The sequence below is a fragment of the Passer domesticus genome, chromosome 28 (genome assembly GCF_036417665.1).
Source record: "Passer domesticus isolate bPasDom1 chromosome 28, bPasDom1.hap1, whole genome shotgun sequence".
Lineage (NCBI taxonomy): Eukaryota > Metazoa > Chordata > Aves > Passeriformes > Passeridae > Passer > Passer domesticus.
Window position 1 is genome coordinate 4,227,965 of NC_087501.1, and position 20,455 is coordinate 4,248,419.

The 20,455-nt window shown below is 48.3% G+C and overlaps 1 protein-coding gene across 2 annotated transcripts in view; it reads right to left on the reverse strand.

The window, feature by feature from the left end:
• Nucleotides 1-20,455, reverse strand: part of LOXL2 (lysyl oxidase like 2) — a 59,980-nt gene that overhangs the window by 26,981 nt on the left and 12,544 nt on the right. For both annotated transcript variants that reach the window (XM_064400230.1, XM_064400232.1), the window contains exons 3-4: nucleotides 16,719-16,894; nucleotides 2,442-2,653 (exon numbers count right to left, since the gene is read on the reverse strand). In XM_064400230.1, the coding sequence (XP_064256300.1) occupies nucleotides 2,442-2,653; nucleotides 16,719-16,894 (388 nt within the window). The remainder of the gene's footprint in view (nucleotides 1-2,441; nucleotides 2,654-16,718; nucleotides 16,895-20,455) is intronic.

A 20,455-nucleotide genomic window follows, 5' to 3' on the forward strand; every position in this document is an offset into this window, starting at 1 on the left:
GGAGCAGAGCTGGGCAGGCAGGGCTGGGGGCAGTGGCACGGGGGGGATGTGGGAAGGGGCAGCTTTGGCCAGCAGAAACCTGATCCCAGCTTTTCTCCTGGCTGTGGAGGAGGAGGGGGGAAAGATCTGCTCCGGGAAGAAGGGGATTCTCAAATTAAAGGGAGGAACGAGGAGAAAGGACTTTTCTGCACCTTCCCATTCACAGGGAGAGGGGGTTTAGCTCCAGGATGAGCTTTTCCCTCTCCAAAACAAACCATGTGGGACAAGCATCCCCTGGCCTCAGTGAGAAGGTGCCACTGTCATCATCCCAGTGCCCTGACCACAAATCCAAGGTCATTCCCAGCCCAGAACTGGGAGCTTTCCCAGTAACACCAGCTGAACACGATGCATCCGCCCATAACACAGAGGGAAGCGGCCCAAGGCAGAATTCAGCTTTTAAACTCTGCTGACAAACAAAACTGTGCAGCTGCCAATGTTTTACAAGCCTCTCCCATCCAATAAAATGCCATCCCCTTTTTTTTTCCACCCTGGGATAATGTCCGGCATGTTTTCCAAAATATTTGTGGGTGCTGGAGCTGAAAACAAGGAAAGGGAGGGAGGTCCTGGGGCACTGAGGCTCTTCAGCAGCAGAGATCTCCTGGGCTGGGATTTGGGAGCACTTCATATTCCTAATTCCAGCTCAATTCAATGGGATTTTCAGCAGTGCTGAGTTGCTGCTGAACAACCTTCTGTCAGTCTTTCCATTTCCATGTGTCCCAGAGACAGGACAACTCCTGAGCACCCGTTTATTTAAGGCAGATGGCTCCAGATGCTCCAGTTAATGCTTTTCTTGGAAAGGCCACAACTGGAAGCAGGAAAAATCTACTTTGTCTGTCTGGAGGTGATTTATTCCCTGCTCCTGCAGGGGATGGGAATCTCAGGGATGGGTTTGCAGGAAATGTGCTGCACTGGTGGAAGCAAATCCTCCTTCAGGGTGTCCAGGGCAATGAATTCCCAGCCCATCTCTCTGGGAATCCTGCAGACTGAATTCCAGTGGGTTTTTTATTCAATTTTCCCTGTGTGGCTTTGGGCTATTCCAAGCCAAGCACCTCTCCAGCAGATCAGGATCTTGCTAATGAAAGAAAGGAAACGTGGCCAGGCTGATCCAGAGGGAATGCTCAGAAACAGCAATTCCACAGGCCAGAAGGAGCAGGCAGGAAAACCACGGCTCCTGCCTGGGGTGTTCAGCCCTCCCCTGGAGCAGCCGCTGCTTTCCCCCTCCCCAGGTCACAGAGCAGCAAAGGAATGAGACAGAATTTCATTTAAACTCTTTTACATCTGCTTTAGGGTGTTTTTCCTAGGGAGCAGTGTGGGAAGAGCCCAGTCTGGGATGAGGGCTTGGTGACAAAAAGCAAACAGAAGCAATGACAACAAAAAAGTCCAGAGCTCGTGGCTCCCAAGGAACAGGAAATGTGGCCTGAACCTCTCCGCTTGCAGCTCTGGAAAACACAAAGTTCTCCCTATACATCACTGGTTTCTTCCTTCATTTTAAAGGAATCTGCAAATCGAGGGAGGAAAAGCAGCACTGAGATCACAGAGAACCCTTTTCCCAACACCTTCTGGGATGCACAGGCAGGAATTGCACTTGGGGTGGGAAGGAGGAACCTGGGCACAAGGAAGCACAAAAAGGCTCATTTTATTCCAAGGTGACTTTTTTAGAGCTTCCAGCACATCCAGAACTGATCCCATCTCTGGATTTCTGCACAGGGGTGGGGTGAGCAGTTGGAGACTTTACATCATGGAATGACAGGACACAGGGAATGGCTTCAAACTGACAGAGGGCAGGGAGAGCTGGGATATGGAGAAGGAATTCCTGCCTGGGAGGGTGGGGAGGGGCTGGGATGGAATTCCCAGAGGAGCTGTGGCTGCTCCTGGATCCCTGGAAGTATCCAAGGCCAGCTTGGAGCAAACTTGGAAGGTGTCTCTGCCATGGCAGGGGTGGGACTGGATGGGCTGTAAATCCCTTCCAACCCAAACCATTCCATGATTTTCTCATAGCTGATGGATTTACTGGCACAGTGGGAGCAGTTTGGTCCCATCCCTGCCCTGCCACCACACAGAGCCCATCCCTGCTGGAGGAAATGTTCATCCTCGAACTGGTGTTACAAAATGCAAATATTTTTTGGGCCAAGTGTCCCATCTCCCATTCCAGGCCCTGTCAAACACCGATACTCATCAAGGTCTGCATCCCATGGATGAGGATCAAAGGCCTGCCCTGCCTGCACCAGGAAACGCTGGACATTCCAAACATTCACACAAATGAAAAATCCCATCTGGAGGAACGAAGCAGTCAGAGCTTTTCCTCCCCCAGGGTCCCTGGTGCCACCTGCCAATCTGCCTTGGGAACAAGGCCCCGAGTGTTCCAAGGAATGCTTGTGGCTCCCACCAAGCCCTGCCCTTACTTGTAGACGTTGGTGTTGTATTTCCTCTCGCTCGGGAAGCCGAACATCCCGCAGACCACCCGGGAATTCTTCATGGTCCAGTGCTTGTCACAGATCTGTTTCCAGGTGCCCTCGTCCTTCACCTCCACGTAGCCCTCGGTGACAGGGACCCGCTTGCGGTAGGTGGCCAGGATGGCGCGGATCCGGATGTCCTCCACCTGGATGTTCATGTTCTGTGGGAGGAAAATAAACGGGAATGATGCTGGATTGGAGAGAAATGGGCTGTGAGCTTCCAGGTGGGATCACAGCCCAATGGTGGTCAAGTTCTGTGGGTGGGAAATAAACAGGAATGGCGCTGGATTGGAGGGAAATGGATTTTGGAAATTTCAGGTGGGGTCACAGACCTGCTGTGGTCAGGCATGGCAGAAAGGAAGAGGTGTTGAGGAAGGGACAGGGCAGGGAGGCAGAGCAGTGACACAAAAACAGAGATTCAGACTTCCAGAGGGCAGGGTTAGATGGGATATTTGGAATAAATGCTTCTCTGTGAGGGGCTGGGATGGAATTCCCAGAGAAGTCATGGCTGCCCCATCCCTGGAAGTGTCCAAGGCCAGGTTGGACCAACCTGGGACAGTGGAAGGTGTCCCTGCCAATTGCAGGGGGTGGAACGAGCTGATTTTTAAGCTCCCTTCCAACCCAAACCTTTCTGGGATTTTATGAATCAAACCTTTCCACCTTGTGAAAATCCATCCTCTAGAAGAAGACTCTTTTTCTCATTAAAAAAAAAACCCCTCTAATTTGTTTTGTAAGTAGCCCTATAACAAATCTGCTTTGTCACTTCAATTCCAAGTGCTGTTTCACCTTAATTTGTCCCCTGTTCCTGTGGAAATTAACCAAGCTCAGCTTTGTTAGGGCCAGCCTTACTCACAGAATCATTCTGGGTACAGGGAGCTGGCAGCTGGCAGGGATGGACTTTGGGGTTTTCATCCAAAGCCATGATTTCATGTGGAATCTGGGATTCCAATGTGCTGACAGCAGCGTTTCTCTGGCTCCTCCTCCACAGCCTGGGACAGCAAGTGAGTCATGGAAGGCAAATGGATTTCACATATGGCACCTACGTGAGGACACAGAGCAGTCCTGGAAGACACTGGGGGCAAAGCTTGGTGGGAGGGGCAAATCCAGGCCGGGAAAGATCCCTGAGGGCAAAAACCAGACCTGCAGGGGCAAATCCAGGCTGGGAAAGATCCCTGAGGGCAAAAACCAGACCTGTAGGGGCAAATCCAGGCTGGGAAAGATCCCTGAGGGCAAAAACCAGACCTGCAGGGGCAAATCCAGGCTGGGAAAGATCCCTGAGGGCAAAAACCAGACCTGCAGGGGCAAATCCAGGCTGGGAAAGATCCCTGAGGGCAAAAACAAGACCTGCAGAACCCCAGAGGTGAATGCAGGCTGGAAAAGATCCCTAAGGGCACAAACCAGTCCTGCAGGGGCAAATCCTTGCTGGAGGGGGCAAATCCTGGCTGGAAAAGGTCCCTGAGGGCAAAAAACAGATCTGCAGAGCCACAGAGGCAAATCCTGGCTAGAAAATACCTGTGAGGACACAAACCAGCCCTGCAGGGCTCTAGGGGCAAATCCTGCCTCTAAAAGATCCCTGATGGCAAAAAACAGCTTTGCAGGACTTCAGAGGCAAATCCTGGCTGGAGGGGGCAAATCCAGTCTGGAACAGGTCCCTGAGGGCACAAAGCAGCCCTGCAGGGCCCCAGGGGCAAATGCAGGCTGAAAAAGATCCCTGAGGGCAAAAAACAGCTTTGCAGGGCTTCAGGGGCAAATCCTGGCTGGAAAACATCTGTGAGGGCACAAAGCAGCCCTGCAGGGCCCCAAGGGAAAATTCAGGCTGGAAAAGATCCCTGAGGGCAAAAATCAGACCTGCAGAGCCTCAGGGGCAAATCCTGGCTGAAGGGGGCAAATCCTGGCTGGAAAAGATCCTGAGGGCACAAAGCAGCCCTGCAGGGCCCCAGAGGCGAATCCTGGCTGGAAAAGGTCCTCTGTGGCAATTGGTTACAAAAGAGCTTCTGAAAAATGGACAAATTCCCTTCCAGGAGCCCTTTGCTTGTCAAATATGTGCAAACCCACGTGGTCCAGCTCGGGGTTACATCAGAACTGAGGAATCCTCGGATTCAGCCGCTCGGAAAAGAAAAATTGCCCGGAGCTTTAAAGGGCCACGGGCCTCTGGTCAGGGCTCGCAGGGAGATCAGAGCAGGACCTGCCGAGTCCTGCAGATTCCATGGCTCCTCCATTCTCCAGATGCTTTCACTGGTGCTGACACAACAAACAGAGCCAGGGAAGGGCACAGAAAGAGGCTGCTGGGGCAGGAAATAGGTCAGGGAGTGGGGCAAGGGGCAAGGAATGGGGCTGGCATCTCCTCCTCATCCTCAGCTCTGCTCCTCTGCCCACACCACCTTGGACAGCTTAAGGCTTCCCCCCTCCTTTTCCTTATTCACCCCCCACCTTTCTGTCTTTTATTTGTCTACATTTACCACCCAGTTTTGCAAATCACTGATTCCCCCTCTCCCCCTCAGCTGCAGGAATTCAGTTCTCCAAAATCTGAGCTGGAACATCCCTCAGCCCCCGGAGAACAGGATTTATCCAACAGTGCTACTCACATAGGGTTCACAGGCTGGGCTCCAGTTTTGAAAGTTCTTTAGCCCTCAAGAATTAAAAATAACCCCCGTGATACCCAAATTTGTCACATCTGAGGCAATTTCAGGTGTTCCAAGGGTCTGATGTAAGAGGGGATTTGAAACCTCTCCAGTGGAGCCTGAGAAATCCATTTGCAGCACGAAATTTCTCCTGAGCTTGGCAGCTTCTCCTAAAATCTTGCAGTTTTTGACTACGTGCTGTCAGGAAGGTATTGGAGCCTCAGGGCATTCCAGGCCTCCCCAGGCTGCTTTCCAAACCCTGCAACTCGCTTTTCCCTGGTGCAATTTAGGAAATGTTTCCAGCTTTTGCCTTGATGGTGAAATTGTGTTTACCCAGGGCTGTCAGAGGGAACTTTGTTCCCCTGCTTCCCCTACCCTGCCTCATTTTCTTCACCAGGAAAAAGTAATTGAAGCCTTAAATCCGCTTGGAAACAGCTCTGGGTGCTGAAGATCTCCAAGTGTTTTTAATAAAAGCCTTTTAAAGGGATTAACCCCAAGGCCAGGGAGCCAACACTTCAAACTGTGCTGGAAAAGCACCTGGGGAAAATGGGAAACAGGAGGAAATTTGCACTGGCAGCTGGGAAAGTGGGAGAGGGAGTTTTCCATCTGTGACTGTGGGATTTTTCCATCCTGTAGGAAGTCCTGGGTAGGTTTGAGACACTGAGATAGCTGAGGATCAGCTCTGCTGCACATTAAAGTGGCAGAAATGGGACATTTTCCTTCTAGACCTGGCACCAGCAATGTGCTAAAGCCCACACACGGTTTTCAAAAGGGACACTCTTGTCCCTTTTCCTTGGATTTGGACCAGCTGGAGGCCACAGCCAGTCTTTGGAACGAGTTTACACCAGGGGTGCTGCTCCAGGTGCTGTGTTTTGTGTTTTGTAAGGAAGATGCTCCACAGCTCAGCCCGCTTGAGTCCTGGGCCATTCCAGATGATGAACATCTGTTTGGTGCTTCCCAGGATCATTTTTTCATCATTCCCATGTTCTAGCTCTTCCTCACCATTGAACATCCCTGTTCCTGCTGCTGGGCCATCCCAGGGAATGTCATCCAGGTGGGAAACCTGGAAAACCCCCAAGGCAAACAGAGGAGTCAAAGGACTCGGCTGGGCTCGATCTTAGAGGTCTTTTCCAGCCTCAAGGATTCCTGGGAGGGAGCAGCAATTCCCAAACTCCTTCTGTGCAGGAATCGGGTTCAGAGAGAGCAAACTGCTTCTTCAAAGGTCAAAAAACCAGGGAATCCTGTCCAGGATCCTGAGGATTCAACTCCACCCTCCTCCTGAGGAGCCCCATACGGCAGGGAGCACGACAGAGCCCCTAAAGCAGCCACGCTGTCATTGAGAATATTTGGGTTTTCCTCTCCTGATCCAACAGATTTGGGATTTCCTTTTTCTTCCTACTCTTCCAGCCAGGCAGGAGCTCTGTTCCCCAAATCCCAGCACATCCAGCCTGTCCCTGGCAGGGGAGAGCACTGAGTAGGGTAACAAGGAACAATCCTTCCCTGCTGCGTTCCTGCAGCTTCCAGGCACCTCCACCTCATGGATTTTCCAAGCCAGAGGGTGGATTTTAATGTTCCAAAGCCCTGGATGGATCTGGGAATGCTTTGCTGGGATTTATGGTATCAGAGCATCAGGCAGAGAAAGAAAAGAGCCCACTGAGGCTGAGAAGGAGAAAAGTCACAATGATGTTAAAAAAAACCAAAACCAAACAACCTTTTAAAAATGGGAAGCTTGGGAGTGTTGGCAGATACTTTGGGATTTGCCTGTTATTTCTGCAATTATTTATGCAGCTTAACAAATCAAAAGAAGTTGTTCCAGCTGTTTCCAGAAGAGCTCTGAGCACAGCAGGAGTGGGATATCCATGACTCCAGGACTTGAGATCCCTATATTTCCCATTCCAGGACTCAAAATCCCTGTATTTCCCACTCCAGACCTTGAGATCCTGGAATCTCCCACTCCAGCACTTCAGTATTTCCCCTCCAGCAGTCAGGATCCCTGTATTTCCCACTCCAGCACTCGAGATCTCAGAATTTCCCACTCCAGGACCCAAAAGTTCTGTATTTCCCCCTTCCAAGCTGGGCATTTGGGCATTCCTTCCACCCTGACTGACTGGGCTGGCTCCTTGTTGGTTTTTTTACAGCAGTGAAAAATAAGGTGTAAATGGAATTTCTTGCCCTTGGATTTGGGAAAACATTCCCAGCTGCAATGTGCCACCCCAGGCTCTGGACAGAGCTCTCCCATCTCATCCCTCTCCCCAGAGATGCTGACTCAGACACAAAAAGAAATCCTGCTCCAACCTGGGATTCTGTTTAGTGCATCCAACCCTTTTGTCACAGTTGGGGTTTTTTTTTTTTTTTGGCCTGTGTTTGCCAAGGAGGATAAAAAAATGAGCAAAGCAGCAAAAATTGAGGCAACATTTCATTCCTGGAGGGAATTCATCTCCTGATAGCTCCAACAGGCCACAGTGACATTGTTAGGGTCTGTCTGAGAGCAAAGCCAACACAAATCCCTTCCACTTTTCACTTCCAGAGCTGGTTCGGAGCAGGGAATTTTAGAATTTTGTGTGGGAGAAAAAAAAGTCCCAATCCTATTTTTTCCTCCCAGAGCTGGTTTACAGCAGGGAATTTTGGGATTTTGTCTAGGAGCAAAACCAACCCCAATCCCATCCCCTTTTCCCTCACAGGGCTGGTTTAGAACTCTGGAGCTCAGGAAATTTTGTCTGGGAGAAAAACCAACCCCAATCCTGTCCCCGTTTCCCTCCTGGGACTGGTTTAGAGCTCTGGAGCTCAGGAAATTTTGTCTGGGAGAAAAACCAACCCCAGTCCTGTCCCCGTTTCCCTCCCGGGGCTGCTTTAGAGCAGGGAATTTTTGATGGAGCAACCCAAAGGTTTGCTCTGGCTCTGAACAAAGAGCAAAACCTCAGAGAGGAATTCAAGCTGCTGCAGAGCTCGGCTTTGTATTGGAAAATTCAAGAACAAAGGATCAGAATAAGCACACTGAGGGTTCTCCATGAGAAAGGGCTGCCAGGAGCTTTTTTCCCAATAATTCTTTGGGGGTGGAATGGTTTCCTTTGACTGCAGAGGTTTTGTTACACCGGGGCTGTTCAATAATGCAAATCCAGGCAGAAATGGTTTATCCTCCAACAGCAGCTGGGCTGATGGTGAAAACAGATCCCAGAGAAAAACTGAGAGCAAACAACACCTAATGGATAAAGCAGATTCCTAAAATCCCCCTCCTTGTGCTCCATGGACACGTGGAGAGCGATCCCACAACAAGGAAAACTCTGGGATCAAGGGAAAGCTGAGCCCAACCCTAACCCATGACTTGTTTAGGGAGGCAAAGATGTGATGGAGAGGGATCTGGGAAAAGGAGGGACAGGATGGGGGGAATGGTTTGGAATAGAAAGAGGGCAGGGATAGGATGGGAGATTGGGAAGGAAAGGGCTGGGATGGAATTCCCAGAGAAGCTGTGGCTGCCCCTGGATCCCTGGAAGTGCCCAATGAGAGGCTGGAGCACCCTGGGATAGCAGAAGGTGTCCCTGAGGATGGGATTTAAGCTCCCTGCTCCCTTCTCACCCAAACCATTCCAGGATTCCACGATCTCAGCTGGGACTTCTGGCATCCTACAACATAGATAAGTAAAAAGTGAGGGAAAAACGTGTGCAACTCTTCCATGCCGGGCCGTGTTTCCCTCTATCCCCATCCTTTCCTTGCCAGGAGCCACGTCCAGGGCCCCAGAGCTGCTCCTCTCCAGCAGGGACACAAAAGCCCTGGCAGAGGCTCCGAGCTCCGTTACGAAACCCGGGACTCGCAGCCTCGGCACTCGGGGCCAGCCCAGAGAACAGGGTTTGTTTTGAGCCCTCACAAAAGGATTCCTGGCTCGGAAAAGTTTTCACATGAGCCCCGACTGCTTTTGTTTCCACCCTCTGAAGCAAACGCTTCCCCACGGCTCCGGATCCGACGGCAAAATCCCACCCAGCTTTGGGAACGTTCCCCTGCACCGCTTGCCACGTGCTTTGTGCTGGCAGGTGATGCCCAGGACGAGTTTTTGGGCCCTCTCCGTGCCCAAACCCAGCATTCCCTTTCCTTTTGAAGGGCCCCGAGGATGCTCAGGAATCAATCCAGGGAGAGGATCCTGTTCCTAGAAATCCCAGGCTGCAGACACTGCCTGGTGCTGAATCACCCTGGAGTTTGGATTTCTCTCTGCTCTGTCCTTGGATGGTTTCATTTCCATTTTCTTTCCTCTCCTGCTTTAAGAGCTCCATGATCCACTCAAACTCCTCTTTCCTTCCCTAAGCCTGACCTGTTCCACTGCCCCTTAAACAAAACCTATATAAATAGGTTTTAATAATATAATAATAATTTGATAATATAATAATAATGAAATCCTTTTTCACTCCCAACAGAGCTCCAGGATTCTCAGCTTCCAAACATCAGGAATTAAGGCTGAAACTTCAATAAGAAATTGATTTTTTTCTCCAATCCACAACACAACACAAAAATCTGTCCACAGGGGCTTTGTCCATCATAAAAACCTTCACTTCCATAAAAACCTCAGCAACCAGAGGAAAAAGACTCTTTTTTTCTTCACATCCATCGGAATGGGTGGAATCTGTTTGGGTTTAAACATCTGGAGCTGGGCCTCTGAGTCACCCCAAGGTCCTGGCTGTTAAATAAACACGGCAGGATGGGACAGAGCTGGGGGACAGCGGTGCCCTGGGGACAGGAGCTGGGCTGGGGCTGCACAAAAGCCTGAGGGAGCAGAGTTTGAGCCAGGCTTAGGGGCCAGGAGCAAACCTAGCACAGGTTTGGGCTGACAAAAGCCTGGCTGAGCTGGGAAAGGCTCCGGGGAGCCTGGGCAGAGCGAGGGGACAGCCCTGGGAAAGGAGGGGGACACCAGGGAGGGGGCAGAGCAGGAGTAGGGGGCCTGGAGAGGCTTTGGACAGGGCAGGCTCAGCTTAGGGCAGGCTCAGCCTAGGGCAGGCTCAGCTTAGGGCAGGCTCAGCTTAGGACAGGCTCAGCCTAGGGCAAGCTCAGTTTAGGGCAGGCTCAGCCTAGGGCAGGCTCAGTTTAGGGCAGGCTCAGCCTAGGGCAGGCTCAGCCTAGGGCAGGCTCATTTTAGGGCAGGCTCAGCCTAGGGCAGGCTCAGCTTAGGGCAGGCTCAGCTTAGGGCAGGCTCAGCTTAGGACAGGCTCAGCCTAGGGCAGGCTCAGCTTAGGGCAGGCTCAGCCTAGGGCAGGCTCAGCCTAGGGCAGGCTCAGCTTAGGACAGGCTCAGCCTAGGGAGGACACGGCTCTGTCCTGGCAGCCCAGGGCTGGGGAGTTCCTGATGGGCAAAGTTTTGTCATCCCCGGTGTCCTTCCTGCTGAGCTGCATTAAAGTGTTTGGATCAGGCACTGAGAGCTGGGAAAATTTATTGCCAAGACACAACAAGGTCAGGAACACAGAATTAATTACATTAAAGCTGTGCAAAAGTCCTCCAAGCTCATTAAGCCCAACCTCTGACCAATCAGCACCTTCTCACCCAGACCATCCCGCTCTGTCCTTAGGAGAAGTTCAATATTTGAACAGAAAAATGATCTTTAAAGGCCTTTCCAACCCAAACCCTTCCACGATTCCCTGATTCCAGCAGCCTGACCTGCCACAAAGGAGCCACTGAGGCAAATGATCACACTCACTCTGAATTCACAGCACTAAAACCTGGTGGAGTGCCCCAAAATCAGGTTAATTAACATTTTCCTGAGGTGAGGAGATGCTGAAGACCCTCCCAGAAAGCAGCAGAATTTTGCTGCAGTTGGGCTTTGGCTTGGAGGATTAAACTTTTACAGCAAAGGGAAACTCAAACCCTGTTGTCACAACAAACAGGCAAATAAAACTTTTCTAATTAAACACTGAGGGCTGCAGGAGACACAGACGGCGTGGGGGTGACCTGTGTGACAAATCCCCACAGCGGGGACAGAGATTCCATGGATTTTTGTGGCCAAAAGCTGGAAAAGGGGGAGATCTACATGGGGACAAGGCAGAAACTTCTCCCCTTTCCCTCCCTGCACCCCCAGCTCAGTTTGGCCTCACACAGAGCCCGATTTGACTGAAATTCCCTGAGCAGGACCCGGCAGAGCCTTTTCCCACTCCTTAAAAATCTGGAATTAACCAGAATAATGGAATGGTTTGTGATGGAAGGGACCTCAACCCCAGCTCATCCCACCCTTGGGACACCTTCCACCATTCCAGGCCGCTCCAAACGCCGTCCAGCCGAGCCTTGGACACTTCCAGCCGTGGCTGAACCCCCTTTTAACCCAGCACAACCAAAGCCTTTGAGCCACTGGGCTTTGAAGGGAGATTTTTCTGCCTCACAAGTACCCAGAGGGGAAATGAAGGCCAGAAATAGCAGCCAGACCTGTCTGGCCACGTCTGGCCAAGGCCCTGGGCTGGCCTCAGGTACCAGAGCTATTTGGGAGCTGGAGAAATTTGATATATTTAGAGCCTGGCCTATTTGAAGGCTGTGTGGGCACACGCAGAGGAAGGAGGTGGACAGCAAATATTTTGTTCAGGATGTTTTGGGGCGTGCATTAAATAAAATCCCTCTGGTGCATTGATTTAAGGAATGTATTCAGGTAGTCACAGTCAGTGTGGGCTTGAAATGGCTGGAAAAGCCAGGCAAGCAGCTGCAGGTGGGTCTGGAATGAGGTGGGATAACATGGAGTGACTGCAGGCACTGTTGGAAAAGCAGGGATGGCGTTCCCAGCCCGGGGAACACACAGGGAATTTGGATTTCAGAGCTCCTGACACCCAGCAAAGGCTCTCCAGCTCCATCACCCTCCAAGAAATCCTCTAAAATCTGCAGTGGAAGTGGAAAACAGCAAAAAAGGAATTTTAACGAGGGAGGGTTGGAATTCTGGTGTTGCCAGAAGGATTAACCCCTTCCTGCCTGTCTCCCTCCTCCTTATCACAACTCTCCCACCATTCAACCTCCCCCAAAACACTGCAGGGTTTGGGTTGGAAAGGCCTTTAAAGATCATTTTTCTGTTCAAATATTGAACTTCTCCTAAGGACAGAGCGGGATGGTCTGGGTGAGAAGGTGCTGACTGGTCAGAGGTTGGGCTGAATGAGCTTGGAGGACTTTTGCACAGCTTTAATGTAATTAATTCTGTGTTCCTGACCTTGTTGTGTCTTGGCAATAAATTTTCCCAGCTCCCAGAGGTCAAGCACTGCCCCTTCCCAGCAGGAAAAGGATGGAGGAGCCCAGGGATGGGAAGAGGTGTGACATAAGCCTCCAGACACGAGCTGTGATGGGAAAGGATCTGTCTGAGCACATCCCTATGGAATGGCAGAGTGACTTCTGGCCATGGAAAATTTCATCCTATCCCGCTTATCTGCAGCTTTTCCAAACTGGGAAGCGGAGCTGTGCCGGCATCCAATGAAAACAAGCTCAGCTCAAGGGTTATCAAATTGCTCCTGAAGGAGTGGGGGCTCCCTGGGGGGCAGAGCTGAGCCAGCCAGGCCAGATTTGGGCAAAACGTCCCCAGGCAGGGCCCTGTCACCGTGGGGTCACCGGTGGATTCCCACCCCTGGTTTTCCTTGCTCCCAGCACTTCCCAGCCCCAGGGAACTGGCACCAAAGGGGCTTTAAGACTTTCTAAATTATGAGGAAAAGCTGGGGGAATTGGGATGGTTCAGAAGTTTTGGGGTGACCTCGTTGTGGCCTTCAGTGCCTGAAGGAGCTACAGAAACACAGAGAGGGATTTGGGGCAGGACGCAGGGAATGGCTTCCCACTGGAAAAGGGAGATTTAGGTGAGGTGTAGGGAAGGAATCCCCGGCTCTGAGGGTGGTGAGGGGCAGGGATGGAATTCCCAAAGGAGCTGTGGCTGCCCCTGGATCCCTGGAAGTGCCCAAAACCACCCTCAAGGTGAAAAAACATTTCCCAGTATCCAACTAAAGCTCCCCATGCCCAGCTCCAGCTTTTCCCTTGGGTCACAGGCACCAAAATCGGCCCTCACTGCTGTTATCCATAGGCTGTGCACAGTCAGATCCATCTGGGAATGCAGAATCCAACACCCAAGCTGGGTTTAGCACCTCCAGGCAGGCTGGTTTTAGTAAAGCCTGGTCTGAACAGCAGCTGAAGGACAAACTGACTAATCTCTTCCCTGGGAGTCCCGGTGGGATTGTGCTGGTGGGTTTTGCTCTGTCAGTGCAAAAGCTGATGGAGAGTCCTGACCACAGCAGAGCTCAGAGGAAATTCCAGCCCCCTCACCCCTCATTCCAAAGAGAAACCATCACTGGGACAAGCTCCGGGCTCCAGCGGGAACCCAGGAGCTCACAAATGATGATGTTTCCCCTGGTGAATGCAAGGAATGACCTGCAGAACTCCCAGGCGTGTTGGGAAGGGCAGAAACTTCCAAACTCGCCTTCTCAGGAGGCTTTGGAGTCCCCCTAGGTCAGGTTTGTGTCCCCCTGGGTCACCCTGCTCCTCGTTTTTGGCTCCAGCTGTGTCCCACTGGCTGCTGAGGAGATAAAGCAAAGATGAGAGTGGCAAAACTCAGAGGGGGAAGGAGCTGGAACGTTTGACAGCCGGTTGTGACTGCAAGGAGCTGCCCCGATGGCATCCCAACCATCCCAGCTCCTCACCTCCAGCCTTGGTGCTGCTGCAGGGAAAGCAGCTGGGAAGGAGCCCTGCAGCTCCAGGGACTTAATTTTATAGGGAGAGGGGAAAAATCAGCTGGGTTGTGCAGAATGGAAGCGTTGGTGCTGGGGGAAGGTTCATGAAATTCAGGGAGAAACAGAATCCTGGAATGGTTTGGGAGGGAAAGGAGCTCAGAATCATTCCGGGAGAGACAGAATCCTGGAATGGTTTGGGTGGGAGAAGAACTTAAATTTTTTTCAGGGAGATAAAGAATTCTGGAATTATTTGAGTGGGGAAGGAGCTCAAAATCATCCAGTGCCACCCCTGCCGTGGGCAGGGACAATTCCCAGGTTGCTCCAACCTGGTTTTGGACACTTCCAAGGATCCTGGGGCAGACACAGGTTCTCTGGAATTCCGTTCCAGCCCCTCCCCATGCTCACAGGGAAGGTTTCCCCCCTGATTTCTGATTTTAACCTGCTCTCTGTGTCAGTTTGAGGCAGGCAGGGATGAGCAGGGGCGCAAGAGCCTCTGCCCAGGAAATGCAGCACTTCCACCCCACTCAGAGCAGCTCCTTAAAAATAAATCCACTTCTCCCTTTCCCATCCCTCCTCCTGCTGATGGATCCAGGCTTCTGCTCCAGGAATCACTTCAGTCTCATGGTTCATCTGGAGTTTCAGCACCCCCAGAGCAGCAGCCGAGCTCATTCCCAATTATCTGAGGAGTTCCGCTCATCCAGCCCCGGTGCTGAGCTCATGGAAAGGCAGAGCCCTCCAAAGCTTCCGTGACTAATTCCTGGAGCAGCTCGGGGGGAGGTGACCTCTGTCTAGACTAAAGCAGATTTTCTTCCAGGTGTTTTGAGGACTCTCTGTGGCTTCAGAGGAGCCAAAGCCACCGCTGGTGTTCCATGATCCCGCCTCATTCCCCGGGACACAAGGGAGCCATTGATGGAGCAGCCGGGGATGATCCCTCCCGGGGCAGGGGAAGCGAGGTCAGGGCCAGCAGAGGAACTGAATCCCTCGGATCCTGGAGCTGCAGCCCTTCCCTGCCTGCTCACCCCGCTTCAGCTCAGGGACAAACCCAAGGATTCATCCTGGGAACCCCCCTGGGATGTGCAGCGCATCCTGGGTTTGCCTGGATGCTCAGAAGGAGCTCTGGAAACGCTTACAAGGGGGTTGTTCCATACATTTTGGCCAAGGGCAGCCAGGGAATTGAGACAGTCAAAAATCCAAGAAAAGGGAGGTGCCTGAGGCACCACAAACTCCCCAAGCTGAGGAACTAAAGGAAAAAAAAAATCCCTTTTCTCCTCTCAGAAGAGCTCATGCCAGCTCCCTTCCAGCCCAGCATTCCCACATTTCTTTATCCTGCAGAAATCCCACTGGGATGTGCTCCGAGCCCTTTGGTTCTGTCCTTGCCCCACATCTCCCCCTCAGCCTCCCAGTCTGCCCCAGGGAGAGCCCAGAACCTTCCCCACGACTTCCTCACTTCCAGCCCTAATCCCACATTCCCACAAATATTCCCATATTTTTATTGTGGCTTCTCCATCATTGCTCATCCAAAGTACACAAAAATATCTTTATATCTTCCCCATAAATCCAGCCTGGCTGTAGGAATTATTCTACACCAAATCCAACCCTTCCTGCTGCCCCCATTATCCCAGAGAGCTCCAAACTGGTCCCAGCATTAAAAGAGGAGAGAAAATTCAGGATTTTGGTCCATTAGAACCAAAAAAGTCAGGAAGTTCTGTGAGCACAACACAGATTTTGTCTCTCTAAATTCATTCTTTGAAATATGAACAGAACAGGTTTCAATTTTGAAAAATTGATTAGGAACTGGAATAATTTATAAAAAATTATATATATATATAAATTATTTTTAAAAATCTCTGATTGTTTCAAATTCTTATTATTTATCTGAAAATGTGAAAGAAAAGTGAGATAAACTTGGGATAAATTGATAATTTCTGTCAGTCCCAGCCATCCCAGTCCACAGGAGGCTCCAGATCAGCATTTTTACCCCATTTACCTCCATTTGATTAATCAAGGGCACATTTTGTCTCTAAATTCATCCTTTGAAACATCAAAAGATCAGGTTTCAATTTTGAAAAATTGATTGGGGAACCAGAATAATTTATAGTAAAAAGTTTCAAATTCTTCTTGCTTATCTGACTTTCTGAAATTGGAACCTGAATTTTGCCTCTCCAGCCAGGAGCAGCCAAGAGTTTGTTTTAACCCCATGGGGTTAATATGGAGATGGGCTAAATATGGGATAAATTGATCATGTTAATAAATATGGGATAAACAAGAGATAAATTCATAGTGGGAATAAATGTGGGATAAATAGATAATGTGGGATAAATATGGGATAAATTATTAAGGTGAATAAATATGGGATAAATGGATAAGGTGAATAAATAGGTGGGATAAATATGGGATAAATTGATACGGTGAATAAATATGGGGTAAATTGATAATGGGAATAAAATAGGTGGGATAATATATGGGATAAATTGATAAGGTGAATAAATATGGGATAAATTGATAATGGGAATAAAATAGGTGGGATAAATATGGGATAAATGGATAAGGTGAATAAATATGGGATAAATATGAAATAAATTGATACGGTGAATAAATATGGGATAAATTGATTATGGGAATAAATTGGTGGGATAAATATGGGATAAATTGATAAGGTGAATAAATAGGTGAGATAAATATGGGATAAATTAATAATGTGGGATAAATATGGGATAAGTTGATAATGTGAATAAATGTAGGATGAATTAGTAAGGTGAATACATATGGGATAAGATGATAATGGGAATAAATATGGGATAAATTGATAATATGAATAAATATGTGATAAACATGGGATAAATTGGTAATATGAACAAACATGCAGGATAAACCTGTGATAAATTAACAACTTCCATCACCTCCAACCATCCCTCTCCCAGCACACCCCGGATCATCATTTTTCCCCCGATTACCTCAATTTGATTGATCAGGGAGTTGTCAAACTTGAAGCCGGGGATCCTCTTCTCGCTGCACAGCACGCCCACGTCCTCGCTGTGCTTGCAGTCGCTGACGCCCCAGCCGTTGGAGCCGCAGGCGGCCAGGCTGCTCTCCTTGCCCGTGCAGTGCACGTTGTCCAGCCAGATCTTCCCTGCAAAAGGGGAAAACAGCTGAGATTCCAGGAGGAGGCGTTCCTGAATCCTTCCAGACTCCCTGGATCTGGAAGCCAGGGAAGTGCTGGGTCTCACTCTCGGTGTGGAAATCAAGGTGTGAAACTTTGGTGTGAAAATGAAGTGGCAGCACCTCAAGGACTGATGGATTGGGAAAAGCTCTGGGCCACAGATTTTCCCATCCTTTATCCATTTGGGAATAAAGATCCACCTCCAGCCTGGGCTGGTCCAGGCTGATGAAAATTCCCAGCGGGAAACATCAAAGTGTGAAAATTAAGATTTGAAAATCAAGGTGAATAAAGCAGGAACTCAAGCAGAGCAGGTTGCCAGCCAAATTTTCCCTGGAATGGGAAGAACGCCAGCTGAGATTCCAAGAGGAGGGATCTGGGCTGGAATCCCTGAGTCTGGATTCCAGGGAAGTGCTGGGTCTCATTCTCAGTGTGGAAATCAAGGTGTGAAATCTTGGTGTGAAAATGAAGTGGCAGCACCTCAAGGACTGATGGATTGGGAAAAGCTCTGGCCCAGGGATTTTCCTGTCTTTTATCCATTTGGGAATAAAGATCCACCTCCAGCCTGTGCTGCCCCAGGGATACTGATGAAAATTCTCAGTGGGAAAAATCAAGGTTGAAAATGAAAAATTAATAAAGCAACACTGCAAGCAGTGCAGGTTGTCCAGCCAAAGTTTCCCCGGAAAAGGAGGAAAACAAAACTGAGATTCCAAGAGGAGGGACCTGGGCTGGAATCCCTGAATCTGGATTCCAGGGAAGTGCTGGGTCTCACTCTCAGTGTGAAAATCAAGGTGTGAAACCTTGGTGTGAAAATGAAGCAGCACCTCAAGGACTGATGGATTGGGAGAAGCTCTGGGCCACAGATTTTCCCATCCTTTATCCATTTGGGAGTAAAGATCCACCTCCAGCCTGTGCTGCCCCAGCACAGTGATCAGATCCATCACAGGGATCAGTGATGAAAATCCTCAGTGTGAAAAACCAAGGTGTGACAAGCAAGGTGAATAAAGCAGGACCTCAAGCAGTGCAGGTTGCCACCCAAATTTTCCCTGGAATGGGAAGAACCCCAGCTGAGATTCCAAGAGGAGGGATCTGGGCTGGATTCCCTGAGTCTGGATTCCAGGGAAGTGCTGGGTCTCATTCTCAGTGTGGAAATCAAGGTGTGAAACCTTGGTGTGAAAATAATGCAGCACCTCAAGGACTGATGGATTGGGAAAAGCTCTGGCCCAGGGATTTTCCTGTCTTTTATCCATTTGGGAATAAAGATCCACCTCCAGCCTGTGCTGCCCCAGGGATCAGTGATGGAAATTCCGATTAAAATCCCTCCGTGCCCCAATTTTATTGATTAGGCCCTGCTCTCCAATCACCCTCAAATCATTCCTGATTTATCAAATCCTCATTACATCTGGGATTGCTTAAACACCTTAAAATGAGGTTTTAAATCTCTTTCTCAAGTCATCATTGGTGTTTGGGGGTTCTTGGAAAATGGAAATTCCACCTCCAGGTTCCACCCGGGAATTCCCATTTTTTCTGGGTGTGTTTTCACAGGCATATATATTATACAAAAAATAGATATTATCTATAGCTCTAATATTTTAAAATATTAAATAAATTAATTCTATTTAAATTGTTAAACTATTAAAGAAATTATTTAAATGTTAATTAAAGGAACTCAAAATGAAATTAAATATTTATTTTAAATGTTAAAACATTAAATTAATAGATTTATTCAATTATATATAATTGTGTTTTATTGACATAATTATATATTCATTAAATAGTGAAGAAATCTATTTATTTAAAATCTATTTATTTAAAATATTAAGCCAATATTCATCTTATATTCTATTAATTAAATTATTATTATATGTTATTAACATTATGTGTTTTAGTAATTAAATTACTGATATGGTAACAAAATATTGATAATCACTAATAATAAAGACATATGTTTAAAATATGAAATTCATATTAATTTATTCTATATTAAATTAAATTAATATATTAAATTATTTATAATATGATACATATTATATTATATATGTAATATATTGCATTATATATGTAATATATTGCATTATATATGTAATATATAATATGTTAATATAATATAATATAATATAATATAATATAATATAATATAATATAATATAATATATTATAATATAATATAATATAATATAATATATAATAATATAATAATGTAGTAATATAATAATATAATAGATTTTAAATTAACAATATAATAAAATAAATTAACAATATAACTAATTATAATTATGCTTTCATTATAATATAATAAATCTATATTAAATTAATATATTTATATTTATTCAAACTATTAAAGCAATAAACTAATGCAAAAACCAGGTTCCGCAGAGACCCAGAGTGGGAGGAGCGCCCCAGCCCCGGATTTGGGATTTCCCTGGGAATTCTCCCTCCCGTGACCCCGTGGCCAGCCCGGTTTGTTTTCCGCTGTCACGGCCTCTTCCTCGCTTGGAAATCTCCTGCTCTGCCTCCGCAGCCAAAGTCCACAACTCCGGGAGCACATTCCAGCTTTGCCATTTCCCTCGGGCCCCGCTCGCTCTTTTACGGGACATTTATTGGTGTGAGCACTCAAACCCTGCTCAAATCCACCCAGACAGCACCTTCGGCCCTCCCGGCTGGAATTTATCCCTGCAGGATCCACCAGGCTCCAGGAGGGCAGGAAAACCCTCAGCAGGACAGGATTCAATCCCAATGAATCCCAATAAATCCCAATAAATCCCAATAAATCCCTTGGGGTGTCCCTTATTACACAGATCTGTTGTTATTCCTGGATTATTTCAGAGCTTTCCCTCTCAGATTTGGTGATCTCAGGAATTCCCGGCTGTCACACACAAATATTCCCCTTTCCAAGGGTTTGCCCGGCAGATGTTTGGGATTCAGGTGGGATTTTCCACACTTCCACCAGGTGTAAATTCAGAGGGCGGAAAATGCATCCCCAGGACAAGGGGAGTGGCTTTAAGGTGAAAGAGGGGAAATTTAGGTGGGATTTTGGGAAGAAATTCCTCCCTGGGAGGGTGAGGAGGGGCTGGGATGGAATTCCCAGAGAAGCTCTGGCTGCGCCTGGATCCCTGGAAGAGCCCAAAGCCAGGCTGGAGCAGCCTGGGACAGTGGGAGAGGGGGAATTGGATGATTTTCAGCTCCTTTCCATCCCAAACCATTCCATGATTCCATTGGATAAAATCTGGGATGAGGCTGAACAACTTTTCCCCATCTGGAGGAGCCTGAAGGCACCCAAAATGGATATTCCCATATAATTGTTATTCCCATTTAACCCAATAGTTGTTATTCCCGTATAATCCAATAATTTTTATTCCCATTTAACCCAATAACTGTTATTCCCATTTAACCCAACAATTGTTATTCCCCTATAATCCAATAATTTTTATTCCCATATAACCCAATAGATGTTATTCCCATATAACCCAAATGTTATTCCCATATAATCCAATAGTTGTTATTTCCTTTTAACCCAGTAATTGTTATTCCCAT